The 17,037-nt window shown below is 32.6% G+C and overlaps 1 protein-coding gene across 1 annotated transcript in view; it reads right to left on the bottom strand.

Annotated features, from left to right (window-relative positions):
• Nucleotides 1-17,037, bottom strand: part of RTKN2 (rhotekin 2) — a 71,613-nt gene that overhangs the window by 40,593 nt on the left and 13,983 nt on the right. The window contains exons 3-6 of the mRNA XM_077778502.1: nt 13,265-13,323; nt 7,856-7,909; nt 6,414-6,531; nt 3,871-4,065 (exon numbers count right to left, since the gene is read on the bottom strand). Of these exons, the coding sequence (XP_077634628.1) occupies nt 3,871-4,065; nt 6,414-6,531; nt 7,856-7,909; nt 13,265-13,323 (426 nt within the window). The remainder of the gene's footprint in view (nt 1-3,870; nt 4,066-6,413; nt 6,532-7,855; nt 7,910-13,264; nt 13,324-17,037) is intronic.

Below are 17,037 nucleotides of genomic sequence, written 5' to 3'. Positions count from 1 at the left end.
TATTTTAATTGGCTTTTTTTTTTTTTTTTTTTTGCTGTTAAGTCCTAACCCTTAGCAGATACATGATTTGAAAATATCTTGTCTCATTCAGTAGGCTGCCTATTCATTTTGTTGATGATTACCCTCACTGTGCAGAACCTTTTGAGTTTGATGTAACAATTCCACTCCTGGGTATTTATCTGAAGAAAATGAAAACACTAATTCAAAAAGGTGTATATACCCCTATGTTCACTGCAGCATTATTTAAAATAATTGGGGCACCTAGGTGGCTCTGTCAGTTAAGCAATTAACTTTGGCTCAGGTCATGATCCTATAGCTCATGAGTTCAAGCTCTCATGTCAAGCTCACGTCGGGCTCTGTACTGATAGCTCAGAGCCTGGTGCCTGCTTTGGATTCTGTGTCTCCCCCTCTCTCTGCCCCTTACCAGCTTGTGCTCTGTTTCTCTCTGTCTCTCAAAAATAAATAAATGTTTAAAAAATAAATAAACAAATAAAATAAGTCAAGAGGATGTAATTTATAGCATGGTATCTACAGTTACTATTGTACTGATTAATATTTGAGTTGATATTATATTAATATTTGTGCTATATTGTACTAAATACTATATTAAATATTTGAAAGCTGCTAAGAGTGTAAATCTTAAAAGTTCTCATCACAAGAAAAAAAAATTTGTAATTCTGTGTGGTGAACTTAAGACGAGGCACCAGTGATCATTTCTTAGGGTGTACAAAATTGAATCATTATATTGCATATACCTGATGCTAATATGTTATATGCCAATTATACCTGAATTTTAAAAACATGCTTAACTAAATAGCAAGTATGGATTATCTTTCTGAACCTCATAACGATCCAATGGAGTTAGATATTATTACATCATTATTATTATTATTGTTCACATTTTACAGAGCGAAAAGCAAAGACCCAGAGAATAAATTCATCTGCCCTTGGTCACACAAATAATAAATGGCAGGATAAAATGTTAAGTCTTCATTGCCAAACAAAGAGGTTTTAAAATGAGATTTGAAGCCAATCTCTGCTTTTACATGCTTTAAGGTATATGAAAACCTAGAAATGTCTCTAAGCAAGCAGCTAATAAATGACTGTGTCTAAGCATCCTTCCCTATCATATGAGAAAACTGAGACCCAGGGAACAATGTAACTTGTCCAGGATATTACTGGTCCTATCAGTGTTTTGAATAAAGACTTCTGCTGCTTAAAAAACTTTTAAAATTACTGAACTCAGTGATTATCTCTAATGTCTCTTTCATTTCTAAAATCTATGTTTCAACCTAGAAATAACCAAAAAGAAATAGCTGTACTACTTTACAGTTGAATTAAAGCACCTTGCAGCAAATTCTTGACATGTCTTAATCTAGAAAAGCCTTAATTCTAAAGAAATTTAAAGGATCCTTTTCCTACTTTTTAATGACATTTTTATGAGAAAAGGCTTACATTTTCTATGACCATTTTTCAGTGGATGAGACCCATTCAATGGATCATTACATCAATTTATGATTCATAAACAGCATTTTTAAAAAATTAAAAATAGAAAAGTCTGATCACAGTATTATAAATAGGTAGGGCTAAGTACTACCTCATGAAATCTGTCTGCTTATGCTGCTGTATGTTCAGTCATGAATGTATTTCTTAGCATGGGTTTTAAGCAAAATAGACTGAAAGCTACAGGCTAGAATCCCAAGACATTTTCCATACCTGAAATGTTTTGTTTTTTGTAATCATGGTAAAGTTACTGACACGCTAAAAAGCCAACTCTACTCAGATATGCAAAGAAATTCTGGGAATGTAGACCAATCAACAGTTTTCTCAGGTAACATAAACATAGGGGTGCCTGGCTGGCTCAGGAGGTTAAGCATCTGACTCTTGATTTTGGCTCAGGTCATGATCTCACGATCATGAGATTGAGCCCCACTTCAGGCTCCGGGCTGAGCCTGAAGCCTGCTTGGGATTCTCTCTCTCTCCCTCACTCTCTGCCCCTCCCCCACTCATGCTCTCTCTCCCTCTCTGTCAAAGTAAATAAATAAACATTTTAAAAAAAGAAAAGAAACATAAAACTGTTTGTGAAGTAATACATACAATGTTTAAGGAAAGTATGTGAAAGAAACCAGGATTCCCTAAAGAAAGATACAAGATGAATGTGGTCATCTTGTGTCAGAAAAGCAAAGAAGCTATCAGAGACTAGGCTTTGTCAAAAGCTGCAGGAATCAGCTGAAGGTTTCCCACTAATCAAGGATGGGACAACTTGGCTTCAAAGAGAATAACAACTATAACAGATTGAAACAGAAATACATAGAATAATTCAAGAGTTCAAATAAAAGAAAACACTGATTACCTCTATGGTTGCTAGGACATCAATTTATTATTCTAAAATTGTGTAAATAAAAGAATCAAGTATATTTTCTCCCTTTCCTCCATTAGTGTTTTGCACTTATACCCAGAGAGTTCATGAAAGAAAGTTCTTCTTGAGATCAAAGTTTAAACTTGTCCAAGTTAAAAAAAAAAAATGAATGACAAATTTAGAAAGTCACCAAATTATAATCCCTAATGAAATAATCAGCAATAGCTGCTAAAATCATTAGATTGATAGGGATCTTTATAATGGATGGATTAAGCTGGCAACACCTGAACACCGGTCAATTTGAACATAAGTGCAAGTGGGACAAGTCCTCCTAATGGGGACAGTAGGAAGTACCTATAATCAATGTGAAGTATTATTGACTAAAAAAACCTGAATCAAATCAGTCCTCTAGATCTACCAAACACAGGGGATAAAGAAAGATATTTAGAAGGACCACAAAGATGCAATTAGCTAAACTCAAAATATGGAAAATTCTACAATATCTGATTTCTTCAATAAATAATGGCAAGAAAAAAGTAGACAGGAAGTCATTAAAGACTAAAAGAAATCTAAAAGAATCACTCAAATGCAATACTGTAGAACTTATGTGGATCCTGATTTACACAAATTATAAGAGGACATTTTCACAATTGGGGTAATTTGAATACAGACTGGATATCAGATGATATTAGGACTTATTTTTTATTTTGTTACATGTGATTATAGTAATGAGGTCTTGTTATCAAGAGATAAAATATTGTTAAAGAACTGTTAAGATGAATGCATGATATATATGGAAATCCAGTTAGTAGACTGACACACAGCAAACACTCTGACATAAAGATAGTCCCTTTTTGAGAAAAACATTTCAGGGTGCCTGGCTGGCTCAGTAGGTTAAGCATCCGACTCTTGATTTTGACTCAGGTCATGATTTCAGTCTGTGAAATCGAACCCTGTGTCAGACTATGCGCTGGCAGCATGAAGCCTCTGTGGGATTCTCTCTCTCTTAAAATAAATAAATAAGCTTAAAAAAATATATATCTCAGCTTTTGTGGTAGATACTGGAATTCCAAATCACTAAAAAACATTGTTACCCAACTTCCTATTTTCTTTTTTTTTTAAATATCTTTATTTATTTCTAGGAGAGAGAGAGAGACAGCGTGAGCAGGGGAGGGTCAGAGAGAGAGGGAGTCACAGACAGAAACAGGCTCCAGGCTCTGAACTGGCAGTCAGCACAGAGCCCGACGCGGGGCTCGAACCCACGAACCGCGAGATCGTGACCCAAGCAAAAGTCGGACGCTTAACCGACTAAGCCACCCAGGCGCCCGCAACTTCCTATTTTCAAAGGAAGTTATTAAGGATACCTCAGTTGGGTTAAGTGTCAGTTTTGTTTCTGCTTCAAGACGTTATTTCCATTTAAAATGTAAACTTCTACTCCACATACAATACTTTAAAATGTCACAAATATCTAGTAATACTATGTCACTGTAAATACTGTATTAAAAACTTACGAAATAGCAGAACTATAGGATAAGCATGTTTCATGATCTTCTTGAAGCGCCGAATTTATTTTCTTCCCTGTAGCTTTACTTATAGAGGTCTTCAGTTTCTTGGCTAGTTTTTTTGGTGTGTTGGTTATAGAAGATTCTTCTGTACAGCAGCTATACACTTCCACCTTTATCTGAAAGTCCGGCCCTGCTTCATTACTAAAATCAAGAGCATTCATAATGTTAGAAAGTTAACTCAGTAGAAAATAAAATTGTAACACCTTTTGATGTTTTCATAACATTTAAAATCACAATTTGAAGTGGGTTTATGTTAATATATGTTAATGAGGCAGAATCTCCCTGTGTTTAGTATCTAAATGACCTGAGAGCCTCACTGCAACTTCCAGAGCTACCAGCTTCTAAAATATGGCAAAGGTATCTCAATTCAATCTGTATACATAGGCATAGTACTAAAGAAAAAGGATAAAATGTCCTGGTCAGGTCATCTTGTTGCCAATGCCATTTCTTATTGTCACTTCAATTATACCATTTGTAAAATATTTACATTATATGTGTGATTTCCTAAAATAACTGTTCCTCCAAAAGAAAAAAAGACTTAAAAACAAAAGGAAAGAAAACAAAAAGGTTTCTTCTGCCAAAACCTTTGATTTTCATTTCTTTTTCATGAAGAGTCACAGTCCAATCACCATCTTGTCTTCCCCACCCTCCCTACCCCACCTCTGTACCTACTAACTCTTAATGTAATACTATACTATTCAGTTACCTAGGGGAAAACAAACAAGCAAGAAACCATACAAAGCGCTATACTAAAAGGCAGGAACTCTTTGAGGGAGGGTGCCGCCTTGGTAATCTCTGTATTCTTAACCTAGCATAAAAGGTACTCAATGCATCATTACACCCATATGCAAATTTTCTGCCATTTTAGCAAATGCTAAGATTGGCTTTGCCCTTTTCCAGACACAGTGTACTACCTTTGCCATAAAAGATTGTGGTGGCGTTACTAACAATAAAATTTACTACCCGCAAGAGAGGTCCATCAGCAGTAGATTTTGCCTTACACGGAAGCTCCATCAGTCTTAGAGATTTCAAATGGCCAATCTATAGTTTGGATATACCCAAGGAGTAACTCCCAGATATTTTTATAGTTTACTTGGCAACTTTTAAACATACAGTATTCCTGGTAATGACTAACAAATGTCAATATTTAGAGAAAAACCAGAGACTCATAAATATTGAATACTTATTAAAAGCAATCATAACAAAAGCACATTTTTAAACATTTAGAACATTTGTCAGCAGTTATTTTTGGAACAATTTAAAATATTTACAGAATTTTTTTAAAAATTATAAATCATGTGTTGTCTTCCCAAGTAACTTGCATCGTTCTTTCAATGAAAAAAAATTATAATTTTGTCTTTGTGGTAAAAACAAACAATAGCAAAGTGGTGTGAAGAAAAGAGATCATTAACAGGACAATCTTGGTAGGAAAAAAATGGACTAGCAAAGCTGATAACGGAAATAAATGTATTTAGATAACAAAGGAAAATTATACTTTTAGTCTCAATTCTGTAAACATTTGGTGATATTTCTGGGATCCTAAATAGATTCCTTATTCTTTGTAAGAAGACCTGTACAACTGCTAATAACTCAGAACAGTACATGTTATTTTTCCATGCTACACAGTTATTTATGGGACACTGGACAGAAGCCACAAAACATGGCTTGCAATAGTTTTTCTAACGTTACATGAGTGGCAAAACTACTCTCAAATATCAACTGTTTAACTCCATAGCTGAAAATGGCAAAACACATGGAAATTCAATTTTACTTAACTATTAGTTAAGTAGCTATTAATATTTAGATACAAAGATGGTGTTTTTGAAACCCTGAAAGAAATACAAATCACACACTGATTTAGGCCAGTAGCACCTGTGAAGGGGCCAGGAAAAACTTCTGTTAGTTAAAAATGATTTCTATGGCTACCTGAGGAGTTCCTTCTGGCTCTGTATTATGACCACAATAAAATGAGCCTGTAAAAGAGCAGGGGCAATAAAAACAACCCTGAGGATCACCCAATCTTTTATTTTGAAGTACATGAAAAGAGAACACCATAAGAAAAAGAACATCTCAAAATTTTACCAAAGTGCTTTTCCTATGGTACATATTTCAGTACTATCTTATAAATAAAGTTGTTATAACTATTTTAGTATTTCTATAACTAAATATCCTATAGGAGATGTATTAACGTGTTTTANGTATTCATAATTTGGCTTAATAACACTATAAATATTTATAAAAATTAATAAAAATTTATCATATTCAATGAGTAAATATTTACTACTAATACTACAAGATTTCCACTTTATTTTACACCAAAAAGTTTCAAATGCAAAAATGTATTTCTTCTGAATAATTTTCAAAATCAATTTAAACATTTACACATCTTATGCTTCAAAAATAATCCAAAGGCCCAATAATTTTGTCTTCCTTTAAAGAAGGTAGAATTTTAAGTTATTCTCATTCTTTGAAGATTTAAACATACTTACAATATAGTTACATTTTCAAAACATATATCTGTGATTGTTTTATCCACAATTACCATGTCAGTATCAAGAACTTCAGCTCCCATTTTGAATAAACAGAAAATGGCATAGTGCTGTGATCCTAGGGGAAAAACAGTGATCCATGACATGAATTATATCTATATTATGTTAAAATCTCCTTGAAAATGACAAAATTATCTCAAATATTTATTAACAGACTCTTATTTTCATACATGGTACACTGTAACCTTAACTTTTACAGCAACTGCTCTGTCAATATATGTTAACACCTTACCCAACCAGAACAAAGCAACTAAACCAGGAAATATAAAAAAATAAAGCTGAACATATAGGCCTCTCAGCAGCCTAATGTAACCAGCACATTCATAAATTTTATTCCTAGAAAACTCTTTAAGCTTTAACTAATAGCAAACTTATTATTACATATATACCTCTGTCATTTTGGTGTCCAACTCTATTTAAGAAGACGTTTTCTAGTATAAGAGGCTAAGTAAGAGTAGGCACGTTAATAACAGCAAAACATTTTCCACCAAACTGACAGCAAGAGAGGAAACCACAAAAACAATAAAAAGTAGACATGTGAGCACAAAATACATAGCTGCTGAGGCTTTTAATTTGGTGATGTTTTTTAAAAGTATTAGGTGATTAAAGGGCCAAGACCTCACTATTGAGAAAATGTTGCTCTTCAGAAAAACTCTATAGTAATCAAAAAGATACGCTTAATCCCCACATGCATTCCATTTTAAAGTAAATTATATTTCCTAATTGAATAACAAATACACTAACCTGATTTTGGATTCTTCATATAAAACTAATTATGCTCAATATGATTCAGTTTCTAAAGTATGAGGAACAAAGCTATCACAATAGACAAAAAAGATAAAGGATTATCATATCTTTTCTGCTTTGCCTCTAACAGCTAGAAATCATTTGAGGTTAATTTCTATGACCTAAGCAATACATGGATTTGTGAAGACTATATAAAGCCATAAAATGCTGAAGGGGGAAAACCAGATCGAGCTAAAAATCTTTCCCTCTTAACATCCTGTTAAATAATCTGAAGTAACAAAACAAGGCAGAAAAGATCTCTCAGATTATGGTCAAACAGAAATGCTGCCTATACCTTTACTCCTTAAACATTTTCCTTTGTTACACACTTCCCTTCCCCACAACCTGTAACTGTCCTTGCCTAGGTTCCAACCAACAACTACAAGTACATCAAATAGGCATTATCTTAGTAAGTATCAAGCAATTACAACATATTTGTACTAAAACTAGGAAAAAACACAGTTCAGCAGGATACTGCTTATTCTGTCAAATGACATCAATTTACTTCAGCATGGAAGCAGCTTTTTCTCCCAATAATCACAAATTTACTATACCCTAAAGAAAACATTCCAATTATAAATTAAAATCATACATACCTTCTTTGTTGCTGAAGTGATCAGAGTCTTTCCACATTAGTGGTATTCGAATATCTACAAAGGAGGGGAAAAAGAAATGACAAGTAATAATCTTGATAAATTTCATTTCTTAAAGTGAAATGAACCTCTGAGTTCCATAATAGATTCTGACCATTAAAGCCAATATAAAATCTATTATTTAAATATTCTCACACAGGCAATATTTTCTCAAAAATAGCTTAGACTAGGAATATAAAATGTTACAGTTATTTAAATAATTTACTAAAAAATCCTACCAACTATTATTCAAGAAATTTTTTTATTTTTATTTTTTTTAATTTGTTTAATGTTTTGTTTATTTCTGAGTGAGAGAGAGACAGAGTGAGCAAGGGAAGGTCAGAGAGAGAGGGAGACACAGAATCGGAAACAGTCTCCAGGCTCTGAGCTAGCTGTCAGCACAAAGCCTGACGCAGGGCTCGAACCCATGAACCCTGAGATCATGACCTGAGCCGAAGTCAGACGCTTAACCGACTGAGCCACCCATGAGCCCCTATTCAAGAAATTATTAAGTAAGGTCTGTAATAAGCTTACACTGTAACATTTTCACTTTGTGATTTACGTATTCGAAATAGATGAAATAGTTGAATTTCTACTTTGGGCAAGCAGCAGCAACAAATGTAGTTAAATACATTTCAAAATCATAAAACAGTAGATAGAAGGGACATCAGGACTTCCACTATGCAAACTGGAAAGATGAAGAAAACTCAGTAACTTATCTAAGATCATTGTTTGTGACAAACAGATCAAATTCTTTCCATTAAGAAGATTTAACTTGTCTACAAAAGAATCTGCAAGATCTTTGTATATTCATGTTATAAACTACATAAACTACAGCATTTCCCTTAAGAAATAAAACTAAAAAGAGCAATGCATTCCTTCTTTCAGACCAGAAAAAGGGCCTATGCTAAAAGTGATGGAAACACATTTTCTCTCATTCACACATTCTTCAAATTTGAAAGTAACTGTGTTAATGATCCTAATTTCAGATGTTAATCTAGACCTTTGACACAGTCAAAATTTATCCTTCCTAATTTCCTCCATTCTTCCCTTTACTTTTAATACTAGGTTAACAATTTTCTTCTGACATTCCTAAGCTATCTATGTATCTTCAAAGAGAATCAAACTTCTACCAAATAGATTAAGATGTATGAATTACAGCATAACACAATACAGTAGAAAGCTCAATGATAAAGTGAAATTAGTTTTAATTACTCAGAGTGTAAATACTTCAAATCTTTGTGGAAAATTTATCTGTTTAAGACATTTCCCAATTATACTTAGGACATTTGTGTGCATGTTTTTATACCTATTAATTATGTCACTTTCAAATACTTACAAATCTTTATGAACAAAGCTATTTGACTACATTTTTATGTTGTGCTTCACTTTAAGTCCTATGATCCTTTGTCCACATTTTCATTTGTACAGAATTCTTTTTAAGGTTCTTAATGCCGATTTCTAATGTCCTTCCTAGAAAAGCTTTATAATACTCCTCCACCCCTACCCTGCCTAACCAGGTGCCTATGTAGGAGTGCTCTTGCCTCTGCTGCCTTAGCAGTTTTAATAAAAATATTACTTATCGGGCTCTCTCCAGGTACCAAGCTAAACACTTTATATACATCTCATCCAACCATAAATTTCGAAACATATTTACTAATTTAATAGTCAGTTGATAAGATTCGCTTAGCTTTGTATTTTCCTGATTAACAAGAAAAATGTCAACACATTTATAAGCCAGTTCAGTGAATCTGTTTGTATCCATGACCTGCTTTTCTTTTTTTTTTTTAACATACTGTTTATAGTTTATACTTTTAAAAGTTAATTATTTAATCTATATGAGAATGTTGGGTATATGAGATAAAAATATAAAGATTTTTCTTATAAAAATAATTGTTCCAGCTCCATTATAACTAATAGGACATCTGTTCCTCGCTGAGGAAGATTAAATGATAAAATGGATCTTTATCATATATGCCATTCTGACCAAGTATCTCTTCTTTGGCTTTATGCTTTACAGGTCTAATTGAATCATTTATTAATTACTGTCTATCCTAGTACAGATACCATACTATTATAACTATTGAATCTTCATAATATACTTTGCCATCTGTTAGAAATATATCCTTCCAAACATCTTATTCCCAATTGCTAATTTCTGTGAGTTTTAGAAATATACTGTGAAAACTCCCAAAAATTTCATAAGAATTCTACTATCCTAATTAATTTGAGAGCCAGTAACTTTATAATATTGTGTTAATATATACAGTAGCATGATACAGTCATCCTTACATGTTTATTAAGGTTATGCTTGGGGTATATGATATTTGGGGGGTTTTTTTGGTATTTTTACTGTAAAAGAGATCCTTCTGCCATATTTTCTAACTAGTTATTGCTGGTTTTGAGAGCAGATTACCAGTTTTTGTATATTTATCTTGAATCTAGCCACTTTTACTGAATTCTTTATTAGTTCAAATAGTGTTAGAGTAAGTTTCCTTAGATTTTCTAGCTCTGCAATTTCTTATTTTAAAATAGCATTCAGTTTCTCTATATCTTTTTAGTAGTTTCATCTTTCATTCTTGCTATTTTAGCTGCAATTTCTAAAACTGTGTTAAAATTATATTGATATAATAGACATTTTTACTTTGTTCTTGATTTTAATGGGATTGCCTTTATTGTTTTATAATTATGACTTGGCTGATACCCTGTCAGAGAGCCTGCTTGCTTGACCACAGTTGCTGACTCATTTCATTTCACAACTGTTCTTGTTCACAGCTGTTCTTATCCTATTAGGGCGGTATTAACTATTTACACTATCTTGGGAGGAATATGAACCCTGACTTCCTCTGCTATACACCAATAGCCTATGGTGTATAACAGTCTTGACTTTTCCCATAGCCTAGCTATGTCAAATCTTGAGAGAAGGCACACATTTCATATCTATTTACCAGGTGGTCTATTTACTGTTCAGATGACAAAGGATTTGTAGCGTACCAAATATGTTTTTTAATTCAGCTTCAAATAGTAGAAATTCCTTACAGATTCTTGCAAATGGTTGACTCAGCTTTAGTTTACACTATGCTTGCCTTTGTCTCTTTTTGTGTCTTCATGGACACTTTTATGATAAGCTAAAAGAGACCTATGAATACAATGGCTAACTTGATGCTATCAAGTCCTAGAAGTCTTTCTATCATTTTTAAAAGTAAAAACTTAGGTTTTTAACTGTGTGAACTGACTTGGCTTTAGATACTGAATTAGTAGTCAATGAATAAGCTAAGACAATTGCCACAATACAATTATTTGATGTTTAGTAGGAATGATCAGGATATACCTGAATTACTCTTTTTAATTTTGTAATGATCTAGCCATGAGTGGTAAAGCTGGAAATGGAAAACCCAGGTTTCACCTGGCAATCAGAGTAATCTCAGAACATTATGAAATTTTGCTGCAAATATTCATTTTGATCAAAACAAAAGTCACATTTTCATCCCAATGTCAAAAGAAAATGGATTTATAAAGGTGAATTCGTTTTTAATTTTCTTTGTTTTTTAAACAAATGTTTTACAAATATACAGGCAAGATATAATTAAGGCTAAGCAAAGATGAAAAGAAATTACATATGTAATTTTCTGAGACTTCCAGTTCCTTAAGTTAATTTAAAATTATCTTTTGGAAAGAAGGAACACATGCAGAAATAAGTTTAATTTCTACACTGAAGTATCTGTGGTCAGGAAAATAGTTTTTTCTCTTATTTTAAATGCTTTTACTTTAGCACTCCTCTAAATGTACAGTAAATGCTATTTTCACGAATTGCTGTAGCCAATAAACTATTATAAGATGTCAATAGATATTAATTCTATCATGTCATTTGAATCTTCAAGAGCAATTTAACATATCTCATTTGTGTACTTACTGGCACTAAATCAGAAGCAAGAATAGAAGATTATGTTTAAGTATTTTTAGAAAATCTCCCTTAAAGATCTATAATAGTTTATTTATTCACATTAAAATGTATTGAACATAGTGCACAACTACTATGTAAAAATACTGTGTTTGGCATCAAAAGCATATAAGGAGGTATAAAACATATTTTATTCCAGTCTTATAATTGGAAAGATGAAAACATGAATATAAATAAAACAAGCAACAGCTTTTTATATAGTTACTTTTCCGAAGAATTTTTTTGTGGGAGCAATTCCTATGATTTAGGACAATTACATCCTGAAAAGTCCAGATCTATCTTTCCTGCATGAGAATTTTGTTTATCCATAAAGACATTTCTAAAAACAGTTCCTTGGGTGAGAGAGCCTGAAATGTAGTAGTATGTTCCCTGGAGCAAAGAGAACAAGGCTTCTGGCCAATGAAACAGCTAGTTATTACTTAAGGGCTAATAGAGGTCTGCTGTACCCAAAATGTACTGATGAGATAATATTTGTACAAGGTACGTTATCTAACTAGTGTACACGAGTCAGCCTTGTGTTCATTTCAATCTGTGGCATCTCCAAGCCACTGACTAGTTTCTTTAACACTTGGAGAAACTGAGACAACAGAGCATTAAGTGCCATCTAGTGGTAAAGGGTCTCCTATCCGCATTAGGAATTCAAAGAAAGGAAACATCATTTCCAGCTGGAATGATAACAGGGAAGGCTTTATAGATGAGCAAACAGATCCCGAAGATAACATAGTTATTTCAAGAGCTAACTGGGTGTCAGAAGCAGGCAGTGTATTGACGGAACAGGGAGAGAAATGTCTGGCTAAAGCAGACAGTTTATGTACAGGAGTAGAAGATGGGGCTAGAAAAAGAGTTGGGTCAGAATAGAAAACTGGGGGAGGAGGAAATTTGGTTTTTATCCTATGAAAAACAAGAAAACAGGCATCCATCCGATCAACATCAATGAGCAATTACTATGCGTAAGCACTGTGTTGGCTTCGGGGTAATGACGGACAAGACAAACATAGTTCCAACCTCGTGTAGCTTCTAGCCTGAACAAACATTAAAAATATTATTGAAACCTCTGAGCAGAAAAGGAACAGAGTCAAAGATTTGAGTTTGCAGTCCAGCTCAATGACTTATAGGAAGTTATTTAATCTCTGAGTCTAGAAAAAGAGAACTATCCTACCTATTTCACAAAATTACACTAAAAAGAAAACGGTAATATATGTCATACAAATGGGACAGCTTTTCCAAACTGTAAAATCTTACACAAAAGTACAACATAATGATAAAAACAGTGCTTAGAACAAATATAGACAGAAGTGTGCAAAATAAAATGAAAGAAAAGAATAGACGCAGGGAATTAAAATCCCACCAGTTCAGGAAGGTACTTTATAGAATTTATTCAGCAATATAAAAACAACCCACCTACGACATACCTGATATGGCGATCTTTCCTTTACATGCTGTTCGTTCTTTACTTTCAAAATTCACATCACTGTCAAAAGGAAAAAACCTAATGAAAAAGAGCTCTTTTCTAATAAGCAATGTTTTAATAATCTTTCACAAATGCCTAACTATTAAAAGCAGACATATATCCATACATAATAATGACTTCCAGTTAATATAAACTACTTGACTCAAACTTCAAGATGTTTAGTGAACAGCTAGCTGGCTTTAAGAGAAATACATTTAAGAAATATACTGGCTTACTCTACAACCAAAGTCTTCTGTGAACACTTATTTATAAGCAAGATGTACAAAGTCTGTCCAGGTCCCAGGAAGTGTAATACCTTGGATCACCACTTCATAAATTATATTTCTAGCTTATCACATTATAGTTTCCTGAAAAAGTTAAAGAGCTTTCCAACCATGAATTTGCTACTCAGGAGTACTTTATCCTTAAAAAAACCTAACAAATATTTTAAAAAGTATTCTCTGCTATACATTTACATACAATAATATATCATTTCCTTGAAATTAAAAAAAAAAAACTACATACTAAAACAATAAATTAACTGAGACACTAAAGGAAGGGAGTGGCTCTGCAGACAGAATAAAATGTGAAGAAACCATTATCATGACAATACAAAAAAAATCTCAACTAAAATACTACGTGTATAAGAAACTCCCAGATCTGACTTTAGAATACACTATTATGATGAAAAAAAATTTTTTTTAAGTTATCTCCTGCTAAATCAAATCAATCCCTTAAATATTTTCCAATATCCTATTTCCTAATATCCTGCATTTAAAATTAGCATTTCAGGAAATCTGCGTGGCTCGGTCAGTTAAGCACCTGACTTCGGCTCAGGTCATGATCTCACGGTTTGTGGGCTCGAGCCCCACATCAAGCTCTGTGCTGACAGTGCGGAGCCTGCTTGGGATTCTCTCTCCCCCTGTCTTTCCCTTGTCCCCACTCTCTCTTTCTTTCAAAGTAAATAAACCTTAAAAAAATAGCATTCCATTTCTGGGACATTACTTCCAAGACACTGGACATTTTCACATTTTTTTTTTGTCTCCACTTAATTTGGTTAGCTAATTAACTACTGGCTAGTTTAATTAGGTACTTCAAATATGTGATAGATAAAAACTTTACATTTGAATACTGTTTCATTCTAAGAGCTTTTGGAGATTGGGTGGGATTTTGAAGTGTAACTAATTTTCAGAAGAGTATGACACCATCTCATTGCATTTCAGTAAGCTTGTTAAAAAGATTGCAGAGATATTCATTATCATATGCCAAAATTTAAAAACAAGATACTTCTCTTACTCTCTCTAATGGCACGAAAGCATTTTAGACAAAATATATTCCAAATGCACTGAAGTAATATACTGATGTACTTAAATTGATAAGCTTCCATAAGACATGTATATAATATTTTTAGAACTACATATGAAGTATAACTAAAGTAATCTTATAGATTTAAAGCCATAAATTCTCAGGATACTATCTAATTACTTTATGGTCACACTAGTATTTAAGTTAAAATAGGGAATTTACTAAGTAAAAAATAAAAGTATTCATTGATTATTTCAAAATAATGTTTCATTGAATCATAAGTTTAAAAAGAGTCATATTCAGTATTTTATACTCATGTTTAGTTTGTCATACTGGAGAAAATTAGCTTCCTTATTATTAGTTCATCACAGAGTGAAAAGTTCAGTCAAATAGCCTACAATAAGGCACACTAGAAATCCAACACAAATCTCAATTTCCTCAGGTTGGTGCAAGATGTACAATATAAATAACAGTTGGCTGGCATTTTTAAGTAATATTTCTAAAAGCACCTTCTATATGAGCAATACATAATATAAATTCCTAAAATACTTATTTCGGTGAAAAAAATATAAGAAAACTCTAATATTGGTGAGTAACTGGAGTATTAGGGAATAGGTCATAGATTACACTAAAGTTGAGATCCATTAGGTATTACTAAATTGGATTAAACTTAATGCTGTAGCAGGTAAGTGAAATTTTGAAATAGTAGAACCACCAAAAGCAAAATTGCTGAATATTTATCAAAAAAAATTTTTTTCTTCTCCAAATCTTTCAGCCACCTGGCAGAGTATAGCTTTCTTCCCTGTAATTACAAATTGCTTGAGCAGGCATTTTCAGGGCCAGCCAACAAAGTTATTATACACAAATATTATCAAATTATAATATAAATCCATTTAACCATATAATCTTATAGAATAATTAAGTCTATGTTTTTAAAAATGAGACACATTGAAGTAATTCAGCCTCATTTTGCTGAAGCTTGAATTATTTTCAATGCAAATAACTCTCAAACTGTTATTCAGGGTGCTAAAATGTGATGTTTTTCTAATTAATCCAAATTGACAATAAAATTGTTAAACATTCTCTGTTTAATAATGTGTTACTGTAGCTAATAGTTTGCTACAGTTAAACAAATACTTGTTTGAAAATCTGCGATGTTAATGCCAATTCTAAATGCTACAATTAGAGAGCCAGCTTGAGGAAAAAGCAAATAACCACAAAATTATCTAAGCAGAAGCACAGCTAAATAATAGCATACCTTATTCTTATAAACCTAGTCTAGAGCATTATTTTGGTTAAGACTTGTAAAGGCTAATTTAAAAGAGATAAAAATATGAAAGACAAACTTTAAAGTTTGCTTTATTACTCAATTTCTGCCTGTAGGTAAACAAAATGACCAACAGAGGGTGCCAATCAACCACTTTGTTGCTCAAAAATCTGTATTAAAACTAAGTACAGATTATCCTATTTTATATTATTCAATATGAGAATTTAAAATGACATTTATTTGCCAAAGTTAACAAGGTATAATGAGAAAGTGATGAAAGTATTTTATATTTTCTTAATGAAGCACTAAAAGAATTCTAACTGGGATTCCATTATTTGGAAGCAGGTTATAAAATCCTTCACATCTTATGCAAGTAAGTGAAAACTAAAATATTCAGAAGTACTTTATTGTGGAATTTTTTTTAAATTTTAATGTTTTTTTTAAATTTATTTCTGAGAGAGAGAGAGAGGCAGGGAAGGTCAAAGAGGGAGACACAGAATCTGAAACAGGCTCCAGGCTCTGAGCTAGCTGTCAGCATAGAGCCCAACACAGGGCTCGAACCCACCAACTATGAGATCATGACCTGAGCCGAAGTCGGACACTCAACCGACTGAGCCACCCAGGCGCCCCTATTGTGGAATTTAAAACATACTAAAATTATGTGTCATAAAATTAATTATTTAATATTTATCTTAAAATTGGAAAGATGAGATTTCTATTTCAAACCTTGATATAACAGACTCTTTCAAGACACCAAACAATATAAAGTTTAAAAAATAAAATCAGCAATGTCTTTAATATACCATGTTTTATTTCAAAAATACCAGGAGTACACAATTTTCATTTGCCACCTGTACTTTTTCTTTTTTTGGTTATAGTATATAAGCAATAAATTAGGCAACTGGAATATAAGAAACTAGTTATTGTGGCATTATTAAAATCACCATTATGTTGAATGATATACATAAATAGGTACTACAAATTATTTTGACTAATACTGTTTTTACAAAACCAATAAAGTATTTTAGAGTTAAGATATATATTGGCAGGTTCGGGTAAGAGGGAATATTATTGCTAAAATGTAAGCTCTAAAAGCATATGGATTTTTTTGGTCTATTTTGTTCACTGCTGAATCACCGGTTTCTTCAAGACACTCAATAAAT

Source organism: Crocuta crocuta, unplaced genomic scaffold (assembly GCF_008692635.1).
Source record: "Crocuta crocuta isolate KB4526 unplaced genomic scaffold, BGI_CrCroc_1.0 scaffold167, whole genome shotgun sequence".
NCBI classification, from domain to species: Eukaryota; Metazoa; Chordata; class Mammalia; order Carnivora; family Hyaenidae; genus Crocuta; species Crocuta crocuta.
Note: the sequence above shows the minus strand (reverse complement) of the source record. Positions and strands in the feature narration are given on the sequence as shown.